The sequence below is a fragment of the Scatophagus argus genome, chromosome 5, assembly GCF_020382885.2.
Source record: "Scatophagus argus isolate fScaArg1 chromosome 5, fScaArg1.pri, whole genome shotgun sequence".
Taxonomy (NCBI): Eukaryota; Metazoa; Chordata; class Actinopteri; family Scatophagidae; genus Scatophagus; species Scatophagus argus.
Window position 1 is genome coordinate 2,858,015 of NC_058497.1, and position 27,790 is coordinate 2,885,804.

At 41.2% G+C, this 27,790-nt stretch overlaps 1 protein-coding gene across 1 annotated transcript; it reads left to right on the forward strand.

The window, feature by feature from the left end:
- LOC124058819 (alpha-2-macroglobulin-like) lies at positions 1-27,720 on the forward strand. The gene is made up of 36 exons (XM_046388372.1): positions 1-103; positions 998-1,178; positions 1,370-1,526; positions 1,868-1,920; positions 2,410-2,430; positions 3,053-3,218; positions 3,292-3,376; positions 3,504-3,651; positions 4,750-4,867; positions 4,968-5,077; positions 5,174-5,341; positions 6,300-6,530; positions 6,753-6,816; positions 7,309-7,454; positions 9,484-9,633; positions 10,744-10,890; positions 11,047-11,155; positions 11,260-11,353; positions 12,144-12,369; positions 13,616-13,742; positions 14,645-14,766; positions 14,850-14,901; positions 15,331-15,414; positions 17,062-17,238; positions 18,346-18,421; positions 18,566-18,722; positions 18,926-19,000; positions 22,580-22,742; positions 22,823-23,010; positions 24,327-24,539; positions 24,653-24,771; positions 24,914-25,004; positions 25,099-25,167; positions 25,253-25,358; positions 26,373-26,414; positions 26,887-27,720. The coding sequence occupies exons 1-36, from the start codon at positions 18-20 to the stop codon at positions 26,910-26,912; spliced, it is 4,347 nt and encodes a 1,448-aa protein (XP_046244328.1). The 5' UTR covers positions 1-17; the 3' UTR covers positions 26,913-27,720.
- Positions 27,721-27,790: the final 70 nt, after the last annotated feature.

A 27,790-nucleotide genomic window follows, 5' to 3' on the forward strand; every position in this document is an offset into this window, starting at 1 on the left:
CTCATGGTCAGTCAGTCATGGGTCTTTCTGGAATTCAGACGTGGGCTTGGACACTGTTAGTTTGTCTTAGCTGGATGTTTGTTGGTCGAGCGGTGGCAGGACCGTAAGTTCGCCTGAATTATCAGAAAAACATTTATACATTAGCTCTAACTTGTCTACAGGACAGTTTTGAGTTAAAGAAACCTGTACTGTGTTTCAGTTTTTGTCATTTTCATCAGCTTGGTGAGTTCATTCTGATGTAATATATGTATGTATATAATATCTTCTGAGTTTCACGGATATCTACTGTATGTGTATGTTTTTCCATGGCTGTTGCTGTGGTTGATTCTGTAGAAAACACTGTAGTACTACTATATACCACATATCACTATATTACGATGATAAAAAATGCACTGGAATATTTTCAGAAAATATACTCTATATTACAGAATATCCCAGTATGTACTGAATATCGACTTATAGTCAATAGGTCAATTCACTCACATTTAATGCTATGCTGCATGGTCAAAAGAAAGCAATGGGGCTTTGAAGAGATGTGGCTCAGGGTTCAAGGAGAAACTGCTGACTAAAAAGATCAGAAACTGCCAAGAGTATCCTTGGCCCTGGCAAAAGCAAGGGCTCTCATTCAAATGCCTACGTGAGGCAGAGCATGCTCCAACCCTCATTAAAATGTTTCTATACGGCTAGACCACGCCCATAAAGGTGTGTCGGCAGTTTCTCCAGGAGATGTGGGCTTGGTCTTAAGGGCGAGTTTAAGATAAAAGGGGGTGCACAGCCAGTCTGTCTGCAGTGTGACTCTGGAGTCTTACTCTGACTTTGTTTATGTGAACGTAAAGCTCTTTTACAAAAAACTCTGACCATCTTCACTGAATCTTTTTGACAATTTTTTTTTCTGAGACTCTAATAGCTACTCACTTTCACAGCAGTTAAGTGTTAAAGAGGGGATTCAGACTGATCTTCTGACCCTGACCTGGACATCTCCTCTCCCATATTGTAGCCACTTCATGGTGGCCATTCCTGCAGTTGTTGAAGCTGGAGCGGAGACCAGATTCTGTGCGAGTGTTCTGAAGGCCACTGAGTCTCTGGTCATGAACATTACTCTGATCTCCCAAGAGAAGGAGACAGTCCTCTTCCAGAAGACATCCAGCACAGAATTTCATACATGTGCTCAGTTTCAGGTCACTTTTTCACTCAGTTTGTTTCAGTTTGATTCATCTAGTCCACAAATGTCTTTTTTGAATATCTGAAATCTAAATTGTTTGTCCAAGATTTTACATTTTTTTTAAAGATAAGTAAGAACCAATAGAAATCAGTTCAATATTTTTCTATGTTCATGATCCACATGGCTGGCCTCTATATTCTGCCACAGGCTCCTTCAGTGCAGAATAATGAGGTGCAGAATTTCAAGGTAGAGGTACGAGGTGGCACATTTCACTTGGAAGAAGTCAGAAAAGTCCTGATTAAAGTCTACCGGCCAATTACATTCATCCAGACAGATAAACCATTCTACCTTCCTGGACAAACAGGTAAGTGAAAACCTTAATCAGATGAAGCCTCTGCATCCTTGTTAAACTGTGTCTTTCTTGACTCAAATGCAATACTGGTAGAGTAGCTCTGCTGATGAACAGATGTTACAGTAGTTCATCTTAAATCCTCAGTGTTGACAGTGTCATTGTTTTTGATTGCATAAATATTGTTCCAAAGTTAAAGACCTGACAAATGAAAAACAAATTAGTAACTAATTCATATATGAAACGTGATAATAATGAATTTCAGCATTGATAAAATACATTAATTTCTAAGAGCCATTAGGATGTTTAACACCTCTTAAGGTACAGAAGCTTCATGCACTCAAATTTTCTCTCAGTGCATTTCAGGGTCATTTCATTGGACACTAAGTTCAGACCTGCTGATGAGCTGGTGAGTGTTTGAAATGTCTATTCACCTTTTATAGACCTCATTCCAACACAGTTCAAGTAGTACTGAGTGATAATGGTTTTAATTTATGCCCCAATGAGCCACATGAATCAAACCAGCCAGTGGAGTGGAATCAAACAGAGTAAAATGAAACAGAAAGTGTGCTCTTTAACCCCGACTATGTGTTTAAGCAGTTTATGTAAATAGCATGTGTTATTTCCAGGTCAATAGTACAACCACAGTACTGAGGACAAATCATCAAAACAAGTAAAATCATGACAACATCATTGCAGGTCGATATTTAGTATAACTGTATTGTGACACATCACTGTAGTGATCATTAGGACATTGTTTAAAGCTTCATTTAACTTTTTATTGAGTTTCATTCAGATGCATGTCAGTTTGGGGCTGCTGTCCCAAGGTTTGCTATCATGTTTTTTGGATATAACTCTAAGAACAACCCTCTCATCTCTGTGTACTCTCTTCTTGCAGTATGACATCATTGAAATTCAGGTAAGCTTCAGGAAAATATCTACAACCAAATAAATGTGTATTGGGGAGGCACTAGGCTTCATTTTTTGTAGTCAACTTTTGTTGGAAATTTGGTGTATGAGACTTCTAAAAGTAAGATATCAACAGACTTATCTTTGTATAATGTAAATAGCTGTTTGACAAGAATTTGAATCATATTAAGGGAACAGTTTACACAAAAATTAATTACCCCCATGCTGATGGAAAATTTTATCCATAAATGAGTCTGTAATTAAGCATCTAAGGGCAAAATTCTTATCAGAAGGGAAGACACTTGGGGAAATCTTATCAAAATGGGGCTCTGTAGTGTCATTTGTGTCAGTTTAGGAGGCCTTGACGTGAAATTGTTTGAGAACCACTGTCCTAAACAATCAGTGAAGCTGGGAATTGTTTAAAAAAAAAAATCCAGAGACTTGGATTATTATACTGGAGCCATAATATATTTGATTTTTTTTCTGTGGTTATTTAGAAGAATGCTGTATTGCTGTGAAATTACGAAAAAAGTTTTGTTTGTTTGCCTGACTTTCCATCTACATGGAGGTGAGTAGATAATGAAAGAATTTTCATTTTTGGCTGAACTGTTTCCGTTCATCTTCTTTAACAGGATGCTAATTCCAACCGCATTGGGCAGTGGTTGAACACCACATCCAAAGGTAAAATATTGCAACTATCTTTCTCCTTGAACTCTGAGGCCCAGAGAGGAATCTACAGAATTGGTGTGTGGATTAATGGAAACAAAATATATCAAGACTTCAAGGTGGACAAATATGGTAAGTTACACTCTTTTTCTTTTCCACAGTTTGTAATGAACATGGAACGTTAACAACCATAATTTGTCCTCAGTTTTGCCGAAATTCGAGGTCACAATAAATATGTCTGATAAAATAAGCATTGGACAGGAGGAAATCAAAGTGAAAGTCTGTGCAAAGTAAGTAATGAGACTTTATCTCAGATATACAGCTTTTCTTTTATTCATTTGAAACAATCTACATCAGTGACTAGGTCAACCCTTTTCAACAACACACTGATTTTGTTCAAAATTTCCATCTAATCAGATATACATATGGGCAGCCTGTGCCAGGCAGCATTAAACTTGAGATGTGTCAACCTCAACATCTGTGGAGACGTTTTGGCAGTCCACTTGTTCCCCCTTCTAGAGTGACACATGACAAAACAGCTGCATGCTACATGGAGCAAAAGCAGGTACAGTTGCTGTGGCTTCACATAGTAACACAATACAATACATAAAACATAAGACTTAGATATCTAACACAGGTCAGTAGCTGACGTATAAGAAGAAGAATCAGCTTTATTGACAGTATATATATTTTTACATACACACACTGAATTCATCTTCTGCATTTAATCCATCCTTAGTTGAACACACATGCAACACCCAGCAAATTACATGCAGTGAAACACACACACAGGAGCAGTGGGCTGCCACTGTCAGGCGCCCAGCGAGCAAAATTAATCACTCCACCACACCCTAATTAAAGTTTAAATTACAAGTGAAAAGTGAGGTGAAGGAAGAGTAGGGGGTACAGTGGATGGTGGGGGTTGGGGTGGGAGTGGGGGCGCCTCCTGAATTGAGCACTGTATTACTAAGGCTGAGCCCAGCCACCCTACTTGTTCTTTCAATCCCTGCCCCCAGCTCACGACCATAGGTCAGGGTTGAATATAGCCTTTCAGCTCAGCTCTCTCATCGCCACAACAGACTGGTACAGCGTCTGCATAACAGCATAACAGCTGCTCCAATCCGCCTGGCGATCTCCATTTTACAATCAAGATGCTAAGACACTTGAACTTGGGGCAGCAACTCTCCTCTGACCTGAAGTGTGCAATCCATCCACTTTCAGCTGAGATCCATAGCCTCAGCCACTTCATATTCAGCTACAACACCATCCACCCTGTATTCCTGGAGACCCCTCCACAGGATATTTTGGGTAGAAATGGTTCATAATGTAAATAGTGCCCTTTTTTGATTATTGAATCAAGAATCAAGTTTGACTTAATTTGTTTCTGAATGGAATTATGACAGTTAAAATCCAATTTCTCAAAAAAGTTATATCCCTACACTTAAACTCAGATACAATTCAGTGGACATACATTACAGGGAAACAATATCAAGAGGTTCTATTGTAACCCTAGTTCTATACGCACAGGTGGAGTCCTCTACTGGACTTTGTGGGTATATCCCTCCAAGCTCAGGTGGTGTGATAAATGATTTAGTGGGTAAATAATTTTTCAGTGATGCAAAAAATTTTTCATACAACATGTTTTTATTTTTGTACTATCTAGACAGAAAAAAATGGCTGTTCCACATTTAGAATTAAGATGTCCACTATCAAAGCTGACCACCCATGGATACTTCAGCATGAACTGCATCTCATAGCCAGAGGGGAAGAGGAGGGGACAGGCAAGTTTTGGTTATTATATTTTCAAAAAGCCAGTGCTTTTGATAGATGTTTCAACAATATGGCAAGCACACTGTTTTAACATAGAGGCCATTCTTCCAGGTATTTCATACTCTAAAAAGAAAACAGTGAAGATTTCTTATGTTATTGGAAAGCTGTTTTTTATTGACACACCTAAGGTTTATGACCGAGGATCAACTGTTAATGGAAAAGTAAGTGAAAGATGTGGTCTTCACTTTTTCACAATGAGGAATACAGTGTAACTGAAGCCATGTGCATTCTCAGTACCATCTTTTTGCTTCCAATAGGTTAAAGCAGTTCACTTCAACAATACACCTATTGCTGACAAGCTCATCTATTTGTTTAACTTCAAAATGTGGTCAAATCAGTATCTACAGAACTTCACAACTGACAATGATGGTATCGCCAGTTTCTCATTAAACACAGCCATCCACAAAGGAAGAATCTTACTAAAAGTAAGTGAATACTTATGGTATTAGTAATGCAATGGTATTGACATGATAGTGGTAAAAATTTCCTCATGAGTACTAGCCAGTCAGAGGCAGAGTGTGGCGGGTCATGACTTTGTTTTCCCAGGGTGAACTTTTTCTCCCAGGGTGACACTTTTTTTCATGAAGACCACATCTATAGTGTGTTATATGGGAATTCATGGTGTTGTATAATGCATTTATAATGCTTTATGGCTACCCTCATGATGCTTAAGTCCACAGTCATAAAACTTTATAGATGTGACTTAAAATGAATTTTAAGTTAAGTTGTCATAAGTTGGCTTTAGACTATTTATTCAATTAAAATACACAGGAACAGTACCAAAAACAATGTTTGGACTCAGCTCTGGAAATAATTACTATATGTAGCTAGCTGCCTTGCACAGGATGTTTCTATCCTAAATGGGGTTGTTTTTTATTTGTAACCCAGAAGAACATAAGTTCACAAAATCACAGACGGTAAGAGAAGGGAATTAGCAAAGTGTCAGTAACTTGGGTAACACTAGCAGGGATACTTGCTATTGTTATAACTACCCTGACACCTCTGACAGTTCTCGCTTAACAACATGCTAAGCAGATGAAGTGCTCGAAGCAAAGGCAATTTCTTTTTCATGTTGTTGAAGATGTCGTTGATACTTCCTGACCCTCAGGACCATCCCCAAGGTTACAGCCCCACTAGATGTTAATGACCTGGGTCTCCCCATTAGTTTTAGAACTGAAGAAGCCTTTCCGATGAGAGGTGAAACATCTTCAACAATCTTAAAAGAAATTCAGTTGCCTTTGTTTCTAGCACTTCAGCTACCATGATCTGTATGACTGAGAACTTACACTGACAAATATACTAAGCAATATCCATAACAGCTTTTATTGCTTGTGACCAGCTTGGTCAGTGTTAGCTGCCTAATAACACTTCTCTTCAATACAGGCCAGTCTCACACAAGGATGGGAGCCGATGTATCAAACTCCCCACTATGAGGATGCACTTCACACGTTGTCCCCAGTCCGGCCATCCTCTTTTCATTCTAAATCACCCACAGTCAGCTCTGTTAAAGTGAAGAATAAAGTGAAACCCCTTCCCTGTAACAAAACAGAGAACATCTCTATCAAGTACACAATCGTAGGACAACCTCAGGGTTTTGTGGATGTGATGTATTTGGTGAGTAATGGACGAAATGTGTTAACACTATGAGCTAGAGTCTGCTGTTACGGGGACAGACAATCCTTATTATAGTTAAGATTTGGGTATCGACTGCTGGGACCGAGTTTAATTGCATTACAATATAGGTCAGGTGCTGTTGACATTCAGAAGGTAAAATTCTTTGTTTTGTGGTGTATTGTGTTTTTTCTAGTAAGATCATTTTCTTTTCAATTCTTCCAGATCTTATCCAGAGGAACCATTGTCATGCAAGGACATAAGAAGGTGGAAGTGCAAAATGATTCTGGTAGGTAAAGATGGCTTAAAGATGTTCTACACATAATCAGAATTGTAGTTCAGTAAGACAACTCATGTTTTCAGTGTATATTAAAGTGGCAGAACATGTTAAAGCTTGGCATATCCAACCTCATCACTCCCTGCAGATATGCTGACATGAGATATTGGGGAGTGATAAGAAAACATTTTGATCCTCCTGTCAGAGTCTGCAGGTGGATGCTGGGGTAGTGGTGAGGCTGAGAAAACAAGCAACACTGCTGATGCAAAGCAGTAGTATGCTTGCAGGCCGAGGGCTAAATTTTTGCAGCTTAAACAGACCACTAAACTGGGAGGGTGTGTTTAAGTGACAAGTAGGGAGAGTGCAACATGTGGCATATGTATGTGGCAGTGCAGCTTGAGGTGGGGGGGGGGGTGTTAAAGGGGTATAATAACGTTCTTAAGATTAAATAATCTGTTGTGCTCGTTGATAGATTTGATCATAACATTTGGTTTGCTATTGCAGTGAATGAGGGTGAGGTATCCTTTACTTTGGAAGTGTCTCCAGAGATGGCCCCATATGTCCAGGTTGTGGCTTACACTGCTCTCTCCAATGAGATTGTGATTGCCCACAGTGCTGACTTCCCCACTGAGAAATGCTTCAGCCACGAGGTCAGTGTAAAAAAAATGAAAGGATTTGTAAAATAATCTGAGGTTGTCAGATTTAGGTGAGTAACGATATAAAGGTTTGGCCTAGTATTTAGGCATGTAGATCACAGTGGTTTTGTCTATGATAAAGCTCAAGAGAAGTACTCCAAAGCCAGTGGTGAAGATGTGGTCAAACTTGAAGCCTGTACAACTAATAAATTCAAGGATTAATCTGTTCTGGAGAGAGTTTGGTTAGGCTTGTTGGTCAAAGTCAAACTCTCATCTTTAGCTCCAAATTACAAGGCTACATTCTGTGGTGTAGGGATAGGCTCCAGCCCCATGTGGCCTAGATGGATAAACAGTATAGAAAATGGATGCATGGGTGGATGGTTGGTGCTATTTGACCACATCTTCACAACCTTTTATCAGGTTGCTCCAATAAATCTCTAAAGATTCTCTAGCTAATTCAGAATGCTGCTGCATGACTACTCACAAGAACCAGCATTAGAGACCATATTTCTCCCGTGCTGGATTCTCTATATTGGCTGCCTGTAAAATCCAGGACAGAGTTTAAAATTCTTCTCCTCACATACAAAGCCCTGAACAGTTGGACACCATCATATCTTAAAGAGTTGATAGTTCCCTATTATCCCACCAGAGTCTTACGTTCCCAAGATGCACGGGTACTTGTGGTTCCTAGATACTTCAAACGGGAACCAGAGCCTTTAGTTATCAAGCTCAAACATCTTCCGGTTTTGGTCCGGGAGGCAGACACCCTCTCTATGTTTCAGAATAGACCTGAAACCTTCCTTTTTGATAAAGCTTATAGTTAGGGCTGGCCTAGGCTGGTGCCTAGTTATGCTAATATGGGCTGCCTATATAAATAAACTGAATTGAATTGAATTGAACTGGCTTTGGACACCTCTTTTGGGGCAGCCGTGGCCTAGAGGTTGGAGAAGCGGCTTGTGATCGGAGGGTCACCGGATTCGGGTGTGGTGGAGTGATTAATGCGAAAAAATGCTCCCTCCCCTTCATTAGCCGGCTGATGTGCCCTTGAGCAAGGCACTTAACCCCCCGGGCGCTTGACGCTGCCCACTGCTCCTGTGTGTGTTTCACTGCATGTAATTTGCCGGGTGTTGCATGTGTGTGTTCAACTAAGGATGGGTTAAATGCAGTAGTCAAATTCAGTATGTGTATGTAAAAATATATATACTGCCAATAAAGTTGATTCTTCTCCTTCTCTCTTGAGCTTTATCATGGACAAAACCATTGGCTGCCTACATGTCTAAATATTACTACATTGCCCCTAAGTGTGAGCATGTGTGATTGTCTGTTGTTGTGTAATGGCCATTCTAGGGTATACCCCACCTCTTGCCCGTTGTCAGCAGGGAGGAGTAGCAGCCTCTCCTGCGACCCCTACAGATTCATTTCAGTTTTCAATTCAGTTTATTTATATGGCGCTAATTCACAGCAAATGTTATCTCATGACATTTTCCAATTAGAGCAGGTCCAGACCAAACTCTTTAATTAAATTTTGTAATACAGAGAACCCAACATTCCCCCTTGAGCAAGCACTTGGCGACAGTGGCGAGAAAAAAACTGCCTTTTAGAAGGCAGAAACCTCGGCGTAGAACCCAGCTCTATATGGGCAGCCATCTGCATTGACCAGTTGGGTTGAGAGAGAGAGAAGAACAGACAGAGATAGAGGGAGCGAGAGAGAGAGAGAGAGAGCGAGAGGAGGGTGGGGTGTGAGAGAAGGAGCACACAAACAGATAAAGCAGTATAGTAGATGGATCAGTTTCTCACTGTATCAGCCAAATCAACTATTGACTGAATTTCATCACAATTTTAAATCAATATTCTGAGCTGTGTATTTCTGTTCACCACTGAGATCCATCTGCCCTCTGACAATTTAATTTACCAGCTCCTAGACAGAAATCTGACCACTCCCGCCGTCATCAAAAGAATTACGAAATGTATCTTTTGTGTACAAACTGTATTATAAAAACCAATTATGTGCTTGTGGGTGTATGTATGTGTTTGTGTGTGTTAGGTGTCCTTGGAGTTTTCTCCATCCTCAGCAGTACCAGGAGAAGAAACCACCCTGCAGGTGACGGCCCACCCAGGCTCCCTGTGTGCCGTGAGCGCCATTGACCGGAGCGTCCTCATCAGGGAGCCAGGAAAGACTCTGAATGCAGACAAGGTAACTGCCATGATTAACTACAGCATATTCAGTATTTATTATTTAGTATGATTATTTAAGTTTTTTTTATAATGTTCCATATCAAAGTAGTGAAGTATACCCTGGGATTTACATGATTGTTACATTATTGTTAACAAACATCATTTTTATTTCTAGCTAAAATAGTCGAAAACACTGACCTCCCATGTGAAGCTGGCCATTAAGACAAGGGTCAGTAAATTTAATCAGCATTTTAACCATTAGGATAGAGCATGGCTTATAATAGACACAGACACTTAGCAGTAGAAAGTCAAAAGGGAAGCCAAAAGCCTCCTGAGGGAGGTGTAAGAGAAGGCAAAGGGGAGGAAAGGGGAGGCTAAGCATGAGGCAAATCAAAAATTGTACTCCTTCTCAGAGTCATAACTTATTACTGAGAAGTGAAACAAATATTGATATCCCTCACTGTCACTCACACCTACTGAGGATATCATTATCTTTTCTCCACTATGCGTAAACACCCATAAATCCAGCTGTTTTTACATCCATAGGTAGGCCTACATTGCAAACAGAAATGATATTTTTTTAATGGTTTCCAAAAGGAATACAGACAAAAAAACAGAGCTCAAAGGAAACATATGAACATTTTATTGAAGTCAAATTTCTTACTGAGCTGACAAATAGAAGTTAAAAAGCATAAGGACCAGCACCTCTTCAAGCAGAATCCGCATTAGAATATGTGGATGTCACAAATTTGCCAGAAAAAAAGGTAATTGTTGTTGTAATTATAATTCTGGTGGAGATGTAAAATCACTCACTCCCTTTCAGAAATAAATCTTGTCTAAACAGAGGTTTAGTTTTTCTGATGCTTTGAAGATTTACAAGCGTAATTTTTGGAATAATTTTTTGGTAATTTGGAATCTTACCTTTTGTTGCCTTCCATCCCATATGACAATGTATTAGAGTAGTTTCCCTTCACAGAGAGGGAAAGGCAACATTTTAATAGGCATACCCAAGTTGTAGAATTTTGCTATAAAATAAATATTAGAATAAATATTAAATACTAATATACTAAATATTTGGTCCTCATATTTTGGTCCTCATCGTATTCATCTTCCTCGTCTTTCTTTCCAGATATTTCATTTGTTGCCTGTTCAGAAAGCCTCCAGTATCCCAGAGGATATTGAAGACTCTATATCATGTTTAAGTGTCAGACAAAAAAGATCTTTACGGATACATTATGAACCTCCCAAGAAAAGTGACGCTTATGCAGTTTTCAAGGTAAATGTGTAGGTATATTGTGCAGCAATTTCAAAATTTCAAATTCTTGATTACTGACAGCTTATGGAATATATCAAATAACAAACTGCACAATGAATACAATAATATAGACAATATAGACTTTGCAATGACATTTTTATGTCCTGGCTTCCATAGCGTTTGGGTCTGAAGATAGCTACAAATTTGTTCATCAGGATGCCATTGTGTGTGAACTTCAAGGGAACAGAATACTACATTCGTGACCACTCATCACTGCCTGACTTTGGTGAGGCATCTCTCTTTGGCCCCATCAAGTGAAGCATGTTGAATATTTACAAGCATAACATAAGTAAAGTTTAATGTTACATGTCCTCTGACTCTGGTTGATAGAGATTGCTGCGTTATTACATGGAGGTTCTTCACCTATAGAGACAATTCGCACTTTCTTCCCAGAGACTTGGATATGGGACCTGGTGAAACTTGGGTGAGCCTAACAAGCCTTATTAAACGACAGACATATTGTAAAGAAAGATGAATGAAACTGAGATTGCATTTTATCGCATTAATCACTCCACCACACCCAAATTTTTCCTGCCCATCCGGTGGGGGAATCGAACCGGTGACCCTCTGATCACAAGCCGCTTCTCCAACCTCTAGGCCACGGCCCCACAAGCATCTACATATTATGAGTTACTCTTTACCACAAGGACCAATCCAGTACTGCAAGGCAATGAAATAGTAGATATCAAATTTGAGAGGATTTGAAAATAACCAACATATTGTTCATGATGTAAAATATTCCCAATTTCTGAACACATCCTCAACATAATAAGCAGTTTTCCACTGACTCCAGTTAATGTGAAACTGAATTTGGTTTAGTTTAGGCACCAAATCTATCTCATGTCATTTTGCATGGGGCATGAGCAGTGATTTCCTGAGAGAAACTCCTCTGTTTCATTGATCCATTACAACACATTTTTTTCCTAGGATGGCAACAGAATCATCCAGTCACAGCAAAACCTTTAAAGCCCACCCCAGTCACTCATCCTGATCCTAACCTTCTAGGGTTTGACAACAAAAACTTTATTCATTATTATTATTATATTATTAATATTGGATGACTGTGTTTTTTGGAGAAAACAGCGTGAATTCTGCAGCAGCTTTTTTGAATTTCAGACTTAATGACATTCCTGAGATGAATCTAAACTGACAACATACAATAGTATGTGCCACAAATTCACAGTATGTGTCTGTTTGTTCATCCTTCATTCTAGAGAGTCTGGCCAGAAGGATCTGCCCGTCACTGTCCCAGACACCATCACCACCTGGGAGACAGAGGCTTTCTGTTTGTCCCCTCTGGGTTTTGGCTTGGCTCCTCATAAGATGCTCACTGTCTTCCAGCCTTTCTTCCTCGAGCTCAGCCTGCCTTACTCAGTCATCCGGGGGGAGCACTTTGAACTGAAGGCAACCATCTTTAACTACCTGTCTAGCTGCATCATGGTAATCAACACTTTTACATTCACAATGACACTATGACTTACTTATAGTGCTAACTGTGACAGAAGACTGCAAATACCTTGATATCGGCCACTTCTTCTCTCTGTTGGTGGTACATGTAGGGGCTTTTCCCTCCATGATAGTCCGTTATCCTCAGGTCTGTGCCACCTGAAGTAATCACTTAGCAGTTCATCTCTGAGGGCCACCTTCCTAATGTATTCCTGGGTCTTTTTTGTCTCAGTGTACAGTCTCAGAACTGGACTTAAGGTGAAATCCTCCGTGCATCGTGAGGAGCTTCCTTGTCTTGATATCAGTGGCCTCTCTCTACTCCTTTGGAGAGGTATCTGTTAACTGGCAGGCCATATGTGTTGATAGCCGGGACTTTGTTCTTACCATTCAACTGACTTCTTTGGACCTGCCTGCAGCTGACTTCCTTGCAGCCTCCTTATGATTTCCATTTGCCTGCGGGATCCCAAGGTATTTGTAGCTAGCCTGGACATCTGTAATGTTGCCTTCCGGTCGTTTAATTTCTGGTAGTTTTGATCATCTTTGCTGTCTTTGATACCATGCAACCACACTTATCTCATCCGAATGATATTCCTGTGTTGTTGCTGTAGATCCTGGTGATGTGGATGATGTCTAATTTTTGACATAGAGCTTGATGTCATCCATGCAGAGGAGGTGGCTGATGTTTGTTCTGCTTTGGAACCGGTATCCGGAGCCACTCCTTGTGATCATCTGGCTGAGAGGGTTCAGGCCCATGCAGAACAGCAAGCAACGAGGATAGTGCATAACTTTGCAATATGTTGCACTTGATAATAATTTGTGCAACCGGCCTTGAGTTGGCCTCTAGAGTCATTTCCCAAAACCACAATGAGTTCTTTAGGAAGGCTCTTAGTGTCCTGTTGTACATTTTCAGGCATTCCAGTATCCATGTGTGTGGCACTGAGTCGAAGACTTTTTTGTAATCAGTCCAGGCAGTGGACAGGCAGACAGTGGATAGGTTGGCCTGCCTGGTTTTGCAGTCCTGAGTGACTGCCCTGTCGACCAGTAACTGGTGCTTGGATCTCCTGGTATTACTACTAATTCTAATTCCTTTTTGGTCCCCATTCATATCTTGAGAGAGAGTGAGAGTAAGAAAGACAGAGAGTGAAAGAAAGAGAGAGAGAGAAATTTGCCTTACATTTTATGAAATTTTTGATATAATGTGAAAAAGTGTCAATAGTGTAAGATTGTGTTTTTCAAACAGGTAACTGTGAGTCCAGCCTATTCCTTAGATTACACCCTCACCCCTCTTTCTGGTGATGAGTACACATCATGTCTATGTGCCAATGAACGCAAAACCCTTGGATGGACCATGTTTCCCTCAGTCCTAGGTAAGGGTCAAACATGTCGCAGTGCCTTTTGTGAACCCTATTAGGCATTCCTTTCTATTCTTTCTATTTCTATTATTCTGCTTTTAGAAATAAAACTGCAGTTGAAAATTTGGTTCCCAGTTTCCCATATTTCATATTTCATGCATACACACTGAGCTTTGGTGTGGTCAGCATACATAAGAAGTTGACAAATATCTAAAGTGCAACTTGTAAGATGTGACTAGAACTGTAGGTTAAAACATTCAAAAATGCAATATGATAACTAGCCAGTCCCATGATACCACTTTGTATCTCTCAAGGCAACAGCCCAAAAGCCCCTTGTTGGAGATATAGACTAGCAGTGAATCTGATGAATTTCACAAGCTCTCTTGTTTGGTCTAATAAGTAAACAAAGCACTGAATGTCACAAGATGAAATATTCTCACACTTATTTTCCTTACTTACTCAATAGAAATATACCACTGTACATGTTCTGAATGAAAGTTTCTCTCTTTTATCGAACCAAGATGAGCTTATAACTGTATTTGTCATTTCGTTGTAAAACACCCTCCTGTGTCACTTGCAGTCCTGTTCCTGCAGTCACCTCTGATGTGGTCAAAATAAATCCTCATTTCACTCATTGCAATTTTGCCACTCTACACGCAGTCTTTCCTGCTGTTATTTCTTGCATTTTACAAATTGCTCCTTTAAAACTAGCAGGATCTAATCTTTACCACAATGTGTGATATTTCATGAGTCAAGTTGAGTTGAGTTCAGAGCTGCTGATTGAACCACCTTCATATTGTACAGCACCACGAACTCCACTCTCCAAGGTGACCACAGAGTAACAACACTCTGACACAATTTCAGCACAAACTGAACATATGGGTAATTGATCTTTACAGAGTTTCTAATCTTTCTAGGTGTTGTGAATGTGTCTGTGACTGCTGAGGCTGTGGCATCCCACGCATCATGTGACAATGATACTGTGAGCGTACCAGTCAGAGGTCGCATCGATGTGGTCACACAACCACTCATAGTAAAGGTAGATACCTGAAAACAAATAAACAAACATTGTTGATGTGCACATGTGCAAGTTAAATGATTTTCTCCATCCTTTGCTATCAGGCTGAGGGAACAGAGATGACAAAAACTTTTAACTGGCTGCTCTGTCCAAAAGGTCAGTTTGGATGAAGTTTTTATGAGTTTTCATGCCAAGTCCCTGTGTGTGTGTGTGTCGGTGTGTGTGTGTGTGTGTGTGTGTGTGTGTGTGTGTGTGTGCATGTGTTTTAGGGGTATATTCTAGCTTGTAGATAGTACACTTTTTTTTCTTGGTTTGTTTGTTTTTAATAAAGCCATGGCTGCTATCCTTCTATTTGCTCCTGCATCACATTTTAACCTTTTTAACAATGTCTCTTCTTTGCTTCTTAGCTTAGAACTTGTTCTTCACTGTTATGCTTAGTATAGCAAACTGGGGTGGTAAGCCCGATTTGAATGCCAATATAAATTTTGATATTTAATTCACTAATTGTGGATTGTGTAATACTTCTGCAAGTAATTTGTGGTAGTTGTACTCATCACTTGTTGTTTTGTTTATTTATGTACCCAGGAGAGGCTTTGACGGAGGAATTAGAGCTTCAGCTCCCTGACAGTGTAATTGATGGATCTGCCCATGCTTCGTTCTCAGTGCTGGGTAATCAGATGACTTGATTTTAATTCATTGTAGCTTTAACAATATAATTACAAGAGGGATAACTGGTTCCCTTCCTTCTGAAGAACTACTACTGCATAAAAAGAAACCATTTGGGTGGAATTTTGGACACTTTCATCAATACACTGTATATTGTATGAAAGTGTCATGTGTCATACAGATGGCTCAGTGTTTGTTCTAGTAATTTCATTTTCTTTTCTGAAACAGTATTAAAAAGCAAGCTTTTGCTGTATAACAAAATATTTAATCACCAAATAGAAACAAAGATCTGTTTTTTGTATTCTGAGACTGGATGTGGTCATTTACACAACGAGAGTACCAAAGTAGGATTGCCCATCATCATGCACACAGATAGAACTGTTAAAATGAGCAGCCATTTATGATAATGAAGTCAAACCAGTTTGAGTTTGTGAGACTATTTGCGCTGTTTACTATCTGGTGCTTGGATTGGTCAAAAAGCTCAAAAGACTTACATTACAGCAATAATTTTTCTTCATTATATTTCACATCATGATTCAATGAAGTCTTGTTGAATTTGAAGTCACCAAATAAGTCCCAACTTAATTAGACTGTTTCCTTTGTGGAAAATGAAAGGGAATGTCTAATTACAAATAAAATTACAGTATACCACTCATAATTTTTCTCATAATTGAACTTTTCTTTAAGGCTCTGCTGAAAGTTTCAGTAAAATCCTGTTCAAGATAACCCTGACTATAACCATGTCAAATGTGATGTTAATTTACTGTACTATTATTGAGAAAATTACGACTGGGATAATATAATTTGAGGTTACTTTCCAATCAATTTTCTTTTATAGTTATGGTGTCATCTTGAAGCAAACCTCTTGAGGATTTGTTTTTAAGAAAATGATGACTTCTGCAGATGACAATATCCAATAATCCAATAATCATATAAGGTTCCAAAGAAATTTTAAGCAGGACTAAAGCAATGCTATCTTGCAGATTGGCAATACTACATTCGGCACTCATTTTTTAAATGATTTTTAAAAATGACAATAAAAGGACGGTTAAAAGACAGTAAAAAGACACTTTGTCTGTAAAAGTAGGTTTTAAGAAGTGATTTAAAAGAGCTCACTGATCTTGCAAGTCTTATCTCCTCAGACAGGGCGTTCCCAAGTCGAGGAGAGCAAAAGCTCAGTCACCTTTAGTCTTTAACCTTGAGTTAGGAACAAACAAAAGGGACCCACCCCAGGGCTGGCTCACAGAGGGTCAACAACTCTGAAAAGTATGATTTGCTTTGAAAGTGATCAGTAAGATCTTAAAATCAATTCTAAAATGGATATGCAGTCAGTCGATTGATGCAAGGATAGGTGTGATGTGATGTCGTCTGTTAAAACCAGTGAGAAGTCTAGATGCTGCGTTCTGAACTAGTTGGAGGCCTGAGAGGGACTTGTGGGAGATGCTGGATGGAAGACAATTGCATTAGCCTCACCTGGTAAAGATGAATTGTGGCGTTTTATGATTTGGCTGAGTGGAAGATGACACCCTTTTGAATTTCCCCAATGTGGAACAAATAAAGGATTATCTTGTCTTCATTTTTCCATTTGTCTCCTTAATCTATGTTAAGTTTAAGATTAATTTACATATTTTAACAAGTGTTTTTGTGCAGGTGACATCCTGGGCCGAGTCCTGAGAAACCTGGATGGATTGCTGAAAATGCCGTATGGATGTGGAGAGCAAAACATGGCACTCTTGGCCCCTAATATCTACATCCTCCAGTACCTGAAGAGCACACAGCAACTGACCACAACCATCAACGGAAAAGCCACTAACTTCCTGACCAGTGGTGAGGTTGCACATTTGGTCATATTTCTTTAGGTTCCAAAAGTGGAGCCCCAAAAGCAGAACACTCGTGACCAGGGAGAACGTTTTATGATAAAGTTTAGTGAAGAAAATGTGAAAGTTACACCAAGCAATAATCTTCGCAGTGTAATTAACATAAGGCTCTAACTGAGATTCAAAAGAGGCAAAGTGGGCTGGCAGGTCAGTGCAAGAGGTCTCAATTCACAAAGGGGTCCAGCAAAACTGAAAACTATCCGTTTCAAAATCAAACTGGTAGTTGTTTGCCAGCTGCGCCGTTCAGGAGCAGAGCAAGGGCAATAAACAGGTGAACCTGAGTGAGAACAAAAAGAGCACATGATTGGCGCAGGGAAAAAAAACCAAAAAACAGGAGAAATCTTGCAAGCTGTGAGTAGGCTGATCTTTAAGCCACTGCGTAGCAGGACAGTTTGGCAATGGTACTGGTACTGGGAACTGGGAACTGGTACTATAAGGGCAGCAGAGTCAAGATGGCATTGATTGCAGTAATTGGGAACAGGAGAGCAGGTAGGCAGACAGGAGGATCAGGAATGCCCAGCTCAGCTCCAGATTGGATCCCAGGGAAGACAGACACACCCACAACTGCACACAGAAAGAAAAGGAAAAAAGAGGAGGGGAATGGACAAATACCAGAAACCAAACTCTTATAATATTACTAAAAAACAAAAAATATTTAACTAAGCTTGATGGTTGACAGTGAGCAATGTTAATGTAAAAAGTAAGAGCTGTTTATTTCACCAAATTGTTTGAATGATAATCTTCTCTCTCTCTCTCTCTCTCTCAACCCAACCGGTCAAGGCAGATGGCCGCCCATCTTGAGCCGGGGTCTGCTCCGAGGTTTCTGCCTTCTAAAAGGCAGTTTTTCCTCGCCACTGTGGCCAAGTGCTTGCTCAAGGGGGAATGTTGGGCTCTCTCTATTTTACAATTTAATTAAAGAGTTTGGTCTAGACTTGCTCAAATTGGAAAGTGTCATGAGATAACTTTTGTTGTGAATTGGCGCTATATAAATAAACTGAATTGAATTGAATTGAATTGAAATAGAATCTTGATTTGCATGTTATCTATTATCATGCAGGTTATCAAAGGCAGATGAACTATAAGCACAATAATGGTGCTTACAGCACCTTTGGAACAGGAGTTGGGAACACCTGGTGAGACTGATGATGTCTGTTTGTAGACACACACCCAGAACAACATATTAAATAAACTTCAATCATGAAGTGCAGTGATAATTACATTGCATCTGGTCATAATTAGTGCAGCATGGTGACCAAATGTCTGTTCAACTCTTACAGGTTGACTGCTTTTGTGCTGAGATCCTTTGTCAAAGCACAGTCTTTCATCTATATTGACCCAGCAAAGATTACAGAGTCTAAGACCTGGCTGGAGAGTAAACAGCAAAAAAATGGCTGTTTTAAACAGTTGGGAAAACTTTTTAACAACAGAATGAAGGTAACCTGAAAGTGAACAGTTTTGTGTTTTGCTCTGTTATGTACATTAGGAGGGGCTGCTTGTGGTTTCAGAGGTGCAGAACAGAATGCTCATACTCAGTAATATTAATTATTTCATATTATGGGCAGTCATAAGATTCCAAGCCATACTGGAATTTGGAGATGGTCGTGTTTTTGATACCTCCTGATGCTTCCTCTCTACAGGGTGGTGTATCAGATAACGTGACTCTCAGCGCTTACATCACTGCTGCCTTTTTGGAAACAAACATGTCAGTAACTGTAAGTAACTGTTTTCAGAACTCTTATGTCAACTTTAACACAAACAAATTGTCCATTTTTTATTTGACATTGTTATGTCATCAGGTATGTATCTCTCTCTATAAAAATAGATATATGGGGTCTACTACACCAGGAACCCATGTGCAGGTTGTGTGAAGATGTCGCTTAGACAGTCCAGCACATAACAACAGAGTGTATGATGGCGGCTGGCTTAGTATACAGGAACTTCTGCACTGAGTATGGGCAGGAAGTCCCAAGGTCAGAATGGAAGATGCCTACCAAAGTGGTCGAGAATGTTGAGAATGACCAGGTTAAGATCCTGTCGGGACTTCCAGATCCAGAATGACAATATAGTGATGGCGAACTGACCAGAAATTGTGGTGGTTGACAAACAACAAATGAAGGCAGTGGCAATATATATAGGTACAGGCAGTATGTAGAATGGTGGTGGATGTGGGGTCTTTTGCAGAAATGGAATATAATTTTCAGAATTATGCTGCTCACCTGAAAGTAAGAATCTATCTTACAATGAGGCGTTCAGATTTACAGAGGGAGTGACTACCCAGAGTTATTCCATTGCAAATTCCGGCTTCTCTTCTCTTCCGAGCGGACCGCAACTTCAACCACGTAAACCTGACAGACACTCTGCCTAAGTTCTACCAGCATGTCACCATACCAACACGGGGAAATAACACGCTGGACCGTGTTTACACAAACAAACGAGACGCATACAGAGCTGTCCCCCACCCCCACCTCGGCTTCTCCGACCACATCTCCATCATGCTTCCTGCCTACCGTCCGCTGCTCAGACGCCACACACCAACGCAGAGGACCATCACCGTGTGGCCCAGCGATGCAGTCCCTGCACTACAGGACTGTTTCCAGCGCACAGACTGTCAGGTCTTCAGGGAAGCAGCTGTCCATGAGGGAGAGGTGGACCTGGAGGACTACACATCTGCGGTCCTCAGTTACATCTACAAGTGTGCAGAGGATGTTACCAGTACCAGGACAGTAACCACCTACGCAAACCAGAAACCCTGGCTGAACACGGAGGTCCGGTCTCTGCTGAAAGCCAGGGATGCTGCGTTTAGGTCAGGTGATAGAATGGCACTCAGGGCGGCAAGAAGAGAGCTGACGGCAGACCGCATACGCCCAGAGGATCCAGGGACACTTTGCGTCCAACGATCCACGGAGCATGTGGAGGGGCATTAAGTGCATCACAGACTATAACACCAAAGATGCACAATGCCCCAAGGACCCCTCTCTGCCTGAAGCTCTCAACAACTTCTTTGCCCGCTTTGAGGACCCGGACGCCCCCCTCAGCACCAGACTCACCCCCCCACCTGGTGAAGAGCCCCTCAGCGTGACCTCAGCAGAAGTGAGGAGGACCCTCCAGAGGATAAACCCACACAAAGCTGCAGGTCCCGATAATATCCCGGGGTGGGTGCTGAAGGGCTGTGCACATCAGCTCACAGAGGTACTGACGGACATGTTCAACACCTCTCTCCAACAAGCGACGGTCCCCACCTGTCTGAAGACCGCTACAATCATCCCCATTCCCAAGACCTCCACAGTGACGAGCCTGAATGACTATCGGCCAGTAGCCCTCACTCCGATAGTCATGAAGTGCTTTGAGAGACTGGTCATGGCCCGCATCAAAGACTGCATTGACGTCACTGTGGATCCACACCAATATGCATATAGGAAGAACTGATCCACAGAGGATGCCATATCTTCTGTGGTCCACACAACTCTCACCCACCTAGAGAATAAAGACTCCTATGTCCGCCTTCTCTTTGTGGATTTCACATCTGCCTTTAACACGATCATTCCGCAGACACTGATCCACAAGCTCAGTGCTCTCGGTTTGAGCTCCACCCTCTGCAATTGGGTCCTGGACTTCCTGACAGACAGGCCGCAAACAGTGAAGATCCATGACATCTCCTCCTCCCCCATCACCCTCAGCACTGGCTCTCCCCAGGGCTGTGTGCTGAGCCCACTCCTGTTCACCCTGCTAACACACGACTGCTCAGCGCAACATCCGAGCAGCCTCATCGTGAAGTTTGCGGATGATACAGCCGTGGTTGGACGCATCGCCAACTACAGGCAGGAGGTGGAACGCCTGGAGGGTTGGTGCAGAGAGAACAACCTCTGCATCAACGTGAAAAAGACTAAGGAGATGATCGTGGACTTCAGAAGGGGCAGACATCTCCCCCTTCCTCCCCTGTACATCGGAGGGACAGCGGTGGAAGTGGTCTCAAGTTTCAGGTGCCTGGGCGTCCACATAACGGACGACCTCACCTGGAGCAACAACACTTCCTCACGCCTCTACTTCCTCAGGAGGCTGAGGCGTGCCGGACTGGGGAGTTCGGTCCTCACATCCTTCTACAGATGTGTGGTGGAGAGCGTCCTGTGCTCCTGCATCACTGTGTGAGAAAAAAGCTCTGCAGAGGGTGGTGAAAGCTGCACAGAAGACTGTGGGACACAGCCTATCCACCACCACAGACATTTACACCTCCAGGTGCAGGAAAAAGGCCTCCTGCATCATGAAGGACCCCACCCACCCCTCACACAAACTGTTTGCCCCTCTCCCCTCAGGCAGGAGGCTGCGGAGCATCAAGAGCAGGACCACCAGACTGAGGAACAGCTTCTTCCCAGAAGCTGTGAGACTGTTGAACTCTGGAGGTCCTCTGTAGCCCCTGCTGCCAAACTCACACTTCACACACCAACAAACACACAAACAACCACCCATGGAACATTTTGCACAATGCAGCATTTGCACAGAACTTTAAAGTACTCATGTTCATTGCACTACGGTCATTTTGCACTACCCTGTCAGCCATTTGCACTACTGTTTATACTGTTTACACTGGTGTTTATATCATCTACTGTTTTCTCTTATATTCCACTGTTTTTATATTATATAGCGTTGTGTGTATTTATATTTATTTTGTTAGGCAATTGGGCTTATACTGGGACCGGGGAAACTAATTTCGTTCCGCTCATGTTCTACGTGTGTGAAATGACAATAAAGCTCCTTGAATCCTTGAATCCTTGAAATTCAATATGGTCAGTAAAAAACAGGAAATGAAGGTGGCCCAGAAATTTTCAGCTGCCCTTTTTTTAATGTAGTAAAAAATAGGAAATAAAGGAAACATCCATCCATCCATCCATTTTCTATACCGCTTATCCGTCAGGATCGCGGGGGAGCTGGAGCCTATCCCAGCTGACTACGGGCGAGAGGCGGGGTACACCCTGGACTGGTCGCCAGTCAATCACAGGGCCAACACACAAAGACAGACAACCACATACTCTCACACTCACACCTAGGGGCAATTTAGAGTAGCCAATTAACCTAATGTGCATGTTTTTGGTATTGTGGGAGGAACCCAGGGTACCCGGAGAAAACCCACGCAGGCACAGGGAGAACATGCAAACTCCACATAGAAGAATAGAATAACCACTGCACCACCGTGCCACCCCAATAAAGGAAACAATGATTCTATAATTACTGTTAGAGATGATCAGAACCTCTTTTTGTTGTTTTTGTCTTTTTGTGATGTTATTTGTCTTTCACAGCATCCTGTAGTGCAAAAGAGCCTGTCTTGCCTCAGGGAGTCCATCAGCAACCTCAGCAACACCTACACCACAGCATTGCTGGCGTACGTCTTCACCTTGGTCGGAGACACGGAGACCCGAGCTCACCTTCTGCAGCACCTGGACAGGGTTGCCTTACAACAAGGTGAGTCACCGTAAAACAATTCATCACTGCTTTGGAACTCTTGAGGTAACTTGATCCTGTGTCTGTTTGTCTCTTTGTAGGAGGTCTTCTCCACTGGTCTCAAACAGAAACAGAAACATCTGACTCTCTGTCTGTGGAGATCAGCTCCTACGTGCTGCTTGCCAAACTCAGTGCCTCACCTACTGCTGAAGACCTGGGCGACGCCGCCCGCATCGTCCGATGGCTCACAGGGCAGCAGAACCATTACGGAGGCTTCTCCTCCACACAGGTACAGCACAAACAGCTGTAACTGAGGCAGAACTGCTGTACACATTGACAGTTTTACAGTTACACTGTCATGATTGTGTTATCAGTGTTAGGTTGAGCATAGGATGATAAATTCAGTGAAAAGACATTAAACAGCTGCACACAGCAACAGGTGCTGTATGCCCTGCTAGCATGCTAAATTTTGTCAGTTTTTTGTGGACTGAAGTGAGCGTTTTCCCCAATCTGGAATATCCAAACAGCCTGCATCTGGTGATGACTTCTGTGTGTTGGGGAAAGTCAGGGTGGCCACTACTCAGTAGCTCAGTGGTTCGGTTCCCCACTTTGGCTGCGTGTTGAAGTATCCTTGGGCAAGATACTGAACCCCAGTAGCTTCCAATACTGTTCCATCGCTGCTGATGAGCATTCTGGCACCCTGCGTGGCAGCCATGACTACCATTCCTGTGTGAATTGGTGAATGTGGCATGTGTTATAAAGCACTTTGAGCGGTCGGTTGATGAGAAGAGCACTACATAAAGTCACGTGATCATATACAGCCTCCATATAAACATCTAGGCCTCATTCAGTCTACAGCCACGCTGAGCTCTGGATCCTTGCTGTTACACTGCTGTCTGCTTTCAGAAGTTTAACTCCATCCGCCTCCCTGGCCTCCTCCTCTATTAGTATTTAATTGTTCCTGAATCTTTATTGTGTGTTTATGTTTCACTCAGCTTCTGATATTATTACTGACTTCAAGAGAATTAAAAAAAAAATCTTCTTAGGATACTGCTAGGGCGGCACGGTGGTGCAGTGGTTAGCACTGTCGCCTCATAGCAAGAGGGTTCCCGGTCTGTGCCCTTCTATGTGGAGTTTGCATGTTCTCCCTGTGCCTGCGTGGGTTTTCTCCGGGTTCTCCGGCTTCCTCCCACAATACCAAAAACATGCACATTAGGTTAATTGGCTACTCTAAATTGCCCCTAGGTGTGAGTGTGAGAGTGTGTGGTTGTTTGTCTTTGTGTGTTGGCCCTGCGATTGACTGGCGACCAGTCCAGGGTGAACCCCCCCTCTCACCCGTAGTCAGCTGGGATAGGCTCCAGCTCCCCCGCGACCCTGATGGATAAGCGGTATAGAAAATGGATGGATGGATACTGCTACTAAATGTATAAAATAAGATTAGTAACTTCAAAAACAATGTTTGTGTATGTCCTTATACATCCTACAGATAATTCTAACTAAATATGAAAATGAATTGTGGTGTCATCAAAATCTACATGTAAACATATTTGCTATAGTGCATGGACTAATTGAGGTCCAACTTTTTGCTGTATATGTGTTTTGTAGGACACAGTGGTGGCTCTTCAGGCTCTTGCTCTCTACTCCACTCTGGTGTTCAGTCCTGAGGGTTCAAGCACAGTGACAGTCCAGTCTCCCAGCGGCAAGCTCACATTTGATGTGAACCAGGACAACAAACTGCTCTACCAGGAGGAGGCGCTGAAAGATGTGACAGGAAAGCACAGTGTAGAGGTGAAGGGCACTGCGTGTGCCTCCATGCAGGTCAGTGGGCTATGAGCTCTTAACCTTTCCCTCCTGTACACATGGTCAGATTTCGCTTAAAAAATCTCTCAGAATTAATCATCATGGACATTACAACCTTCTTTTGTTAACAGATTTCTCTCCACTATAACATCCCAACTCCTGCCGATGTCAGCACTTTCTGTGTGGAGGTAAAAGCAGAAGCTAACTGCACCTCTCAGAGGCCTAAACTCACTCTGAAGCTGAAAGCCCTGTAAGTAATGTTCAATCACTTAGAGCAGCTATAGTGAAATACTGAAAGTTTAGTCACAGTATCCCGTCTTGTAGGTTATTTAAAACAGGAGACGACACAGTCATACTGTGTACAACACCATATTTCTATGGTTCTATTACAGATACAGTGGAAGGCAGAGCAGTACAAACATGGTGATCTTGGATATCAAAATGCTTTCTGGATTTGTCCCAGACCCAGACTCTTTGAAGAGGGTGAGTCATTATTGTAACCTTAAACCGATCATCTTTTGTGTTGATTGTTGATGTCATGATGGTGGGATAACCCAGCTGAATATCACCACCACAGCTTCAACGTGCCCCGCTGGTGGATCGTGTTGAGCATAATGAAGATCATGTTCTTGTATACATACAGGAGGTGAGAGAATTCACATTGAAGAGATGCTCTCAGATGATACTCTCCAGATTTTTTACTGATTATGTCATCTGTTTTTCCTCAACAGTTAATGAAGGACAACCCTATCAACCATATGTTAGAGTTTGAACAGAGGCTCGGAGTGCAGAAACTGAAACCAGCTGTGGTCAAAATCTATGACTACTACCAGCCAAGTAAAACACATACTCTCTCCTGTCATTCACTATCTCAACACACTTGTTGCAAGTTTGCAGGGGAATGCAGCCTGTCCAAGTTGACACTGGGATGGGGAACATCATGCACTGAATGCCAGTACCTCAAAGGGATGAAACATAAACTTCAAATAAGCATCAGCAAAAAAGCATCAAATATCAAAAATTTCAAAGTAATATCAAATCAGCTTACTGAACCTTACATTTTTCAAAGTTTTCTCTGATGTCCACTAGCTGTGTAAAAATGACATGATTATATTTAAGCATTCAGATTATGTTTTGGATTAAAAAGGTTTCTTCAAGTTAAATTTATGTATTTTCAGTTAACTTGTGCTTGTTTGACCCATCTACCAACCCAACCTTCTCAATATGCAGATTTTCTTGTGCTTTATACTAGATCACCAGTCATTATTTTTTAATATTAATTTATTTATTACTTAGACATTTGTGCCTAAAATATCACAAAAAGAATAATAATAATATTAATAAAAAAACAAGAGTTATGATGACATGCAAAATGACTTAAGTCAATGGTACATTACTCATGTGCCACTTGGTGAGACCAGACTGACTGGGATAGAACCAGTAAACATGAATGAATGCAGCCGTGGCCTAGAGGTTGGAGAAGTGGCTTGTGAAAGGCAGGTTGCTGGTTCGATTTCCCCACTGGACAGGCAGGAAAAGTTTGAGTGTGGTGGAGTGATAATGTCCCCACCCTCCTTAGCTGGCTGATGTGTCCTTGAGCAAGGCACTTAACCCCCAATATGCTCCCCCGGGTGATGCTGCCCACTGCTCCTGTGTGTTTTGCTGCATGTTGCATGTTGCATGTTGCGTGTGTGTGTGTTTCAATCAGTGATGGGTTAAATGCAGAGAAGTAATTTCCCAGTTTGGGATTAATAATGTAACTTAAATGAAATTAGTTTTTGGAGGGTACAAGAGTGTTTACTGTTTTATGTATTCAAACTGTGTTGTTTTGACACTCTTGCTTCCTTTCAGGTGACCAGGCTGAGGTAGAATACGTATTCCCTTGTGGCCTAGGTAATATTTCATCCTAAATAAATAAATAAATGTCTTATTTATTTGTATTTATAAATACTTTTTAATTTAGTTTAATTTTAAATTTTTTTAATTTAATTTTTAATTTAGCACTGATAAATGGTATTCTTTGTTAAAATTACTTTTCTGAAGAATGTACATTTAGCACATATATTTTGGAATCTAATCAATAATACACAAACAAGACAGAATTAGTGTTGTTTATTATTAAAGTGAATGTGTCAATTCAATAACCCTGTGAAACAAAAGAAATACAGACGAGCTGTGTTTTGAGTAAAATTAATCATTTTTTTGATTTGCATTATATAGAAGGAAGCCTGGTCACCCACACCCACTCAACCCCAGGCTCTTCCTGAAGAGAATAACATACTTGTACATTTTTACCTTTTTTCCTGTGACTGTTACAGTAACAACAGATGTTTTAGGCTTCTTGTTTCTTGTTGTTTCTTGATAGATCAGGAAGATGCAGCACGGAGATAATCTGATCATGGGCTTCAGTATCGGTGGAGGGATAGACCAGGACCCTGGACAGAACCCTTTCTCCGATGACAAAACTGACAAAGGCATTTATGTGACCAGGGTAACACCAGGGGGACCAGCACATATCGCAGGCTTGAAAAGGGGAGATAAAATAATGCAGGTGAATGGCTGGGATATGACTTTTGTGACCCACGATCAGGCTTGTAAAAAACTAACAAAGAAGAATGAGAACGTGGTGAGGCTACTGGTAAGCAGGAAGTCGTTCATGGCCAGTTGTCCTAGACAGCATTAGTGGCACAGCTTATATCAGTGCAAAAAAAATATATAACTAGATCAGTTCTTTTCATTTTAATATCCAAGTCAGTTTTTTTTCTCATTCTAATCAGTCTTTGGATAAGGGTGGTCTTTGTTTTCACACACATAGTACTGCTTTCATACGTTTTTATAGCATATTATAGCATGTACGTTGCAAAATATGTATTTTTTTTTTTTTAGCTACAAATACATTTATCTGATTTATCCTGTTCTTAAATTAAATAAAGAATTCATAGTGAGATTATAACTACTACCATAAATTAGTAGTAATTTTAAGAGTCTTGGTTAAAAACATATTTCAGTCTTTTTGTCTGCGTCTAGTCAGTGTTGGTTTTGATGGTTTTGACGACACATAGAGAATGTTTGTTGCTGTTTAGTGTGTCATTTATCATCAGTGTTTCATCTCATTTAAATAAAAGAATGTTTTGCTGTCAGAAAAAGTCATTGTATTGTATTAAAGCTCCATTTCATGTAATTTCCATCAGTACATTACATTACAAATCACTAGGATGTACTTTTTCAAAAACAACTGAAGACGGTTCATGTGGTTCATTTGATCTGTT

What these genes read in the sequence shown, in the direction of transcription:
- LOC124058819 (XM_046388372.1), top strand. Translation starts at nt 18, where the DNA reads ATGGGTCTTTCTGGAATTCAGACGTGGGCTTGGACACTGTTAGTTTGT. An exon ending in CTACCTTCCTGGACAAACAG is followed by an intron (nt 1,527 to 1,867) that starts GTAAGTGAAAAC and finishes ATTTTCTCTCAG; the next exon opens with TGCATTTCAGGGTCATTTCA. An exon ending in TTCTTGTATACATACAGGAG is followed by an intron (nt 25,168 to 25,252) that starts GTGAGAGAATTC and finishes TTTCCTCAACAG; the next exon opens with TTAATGAAGGACAACCCTAT.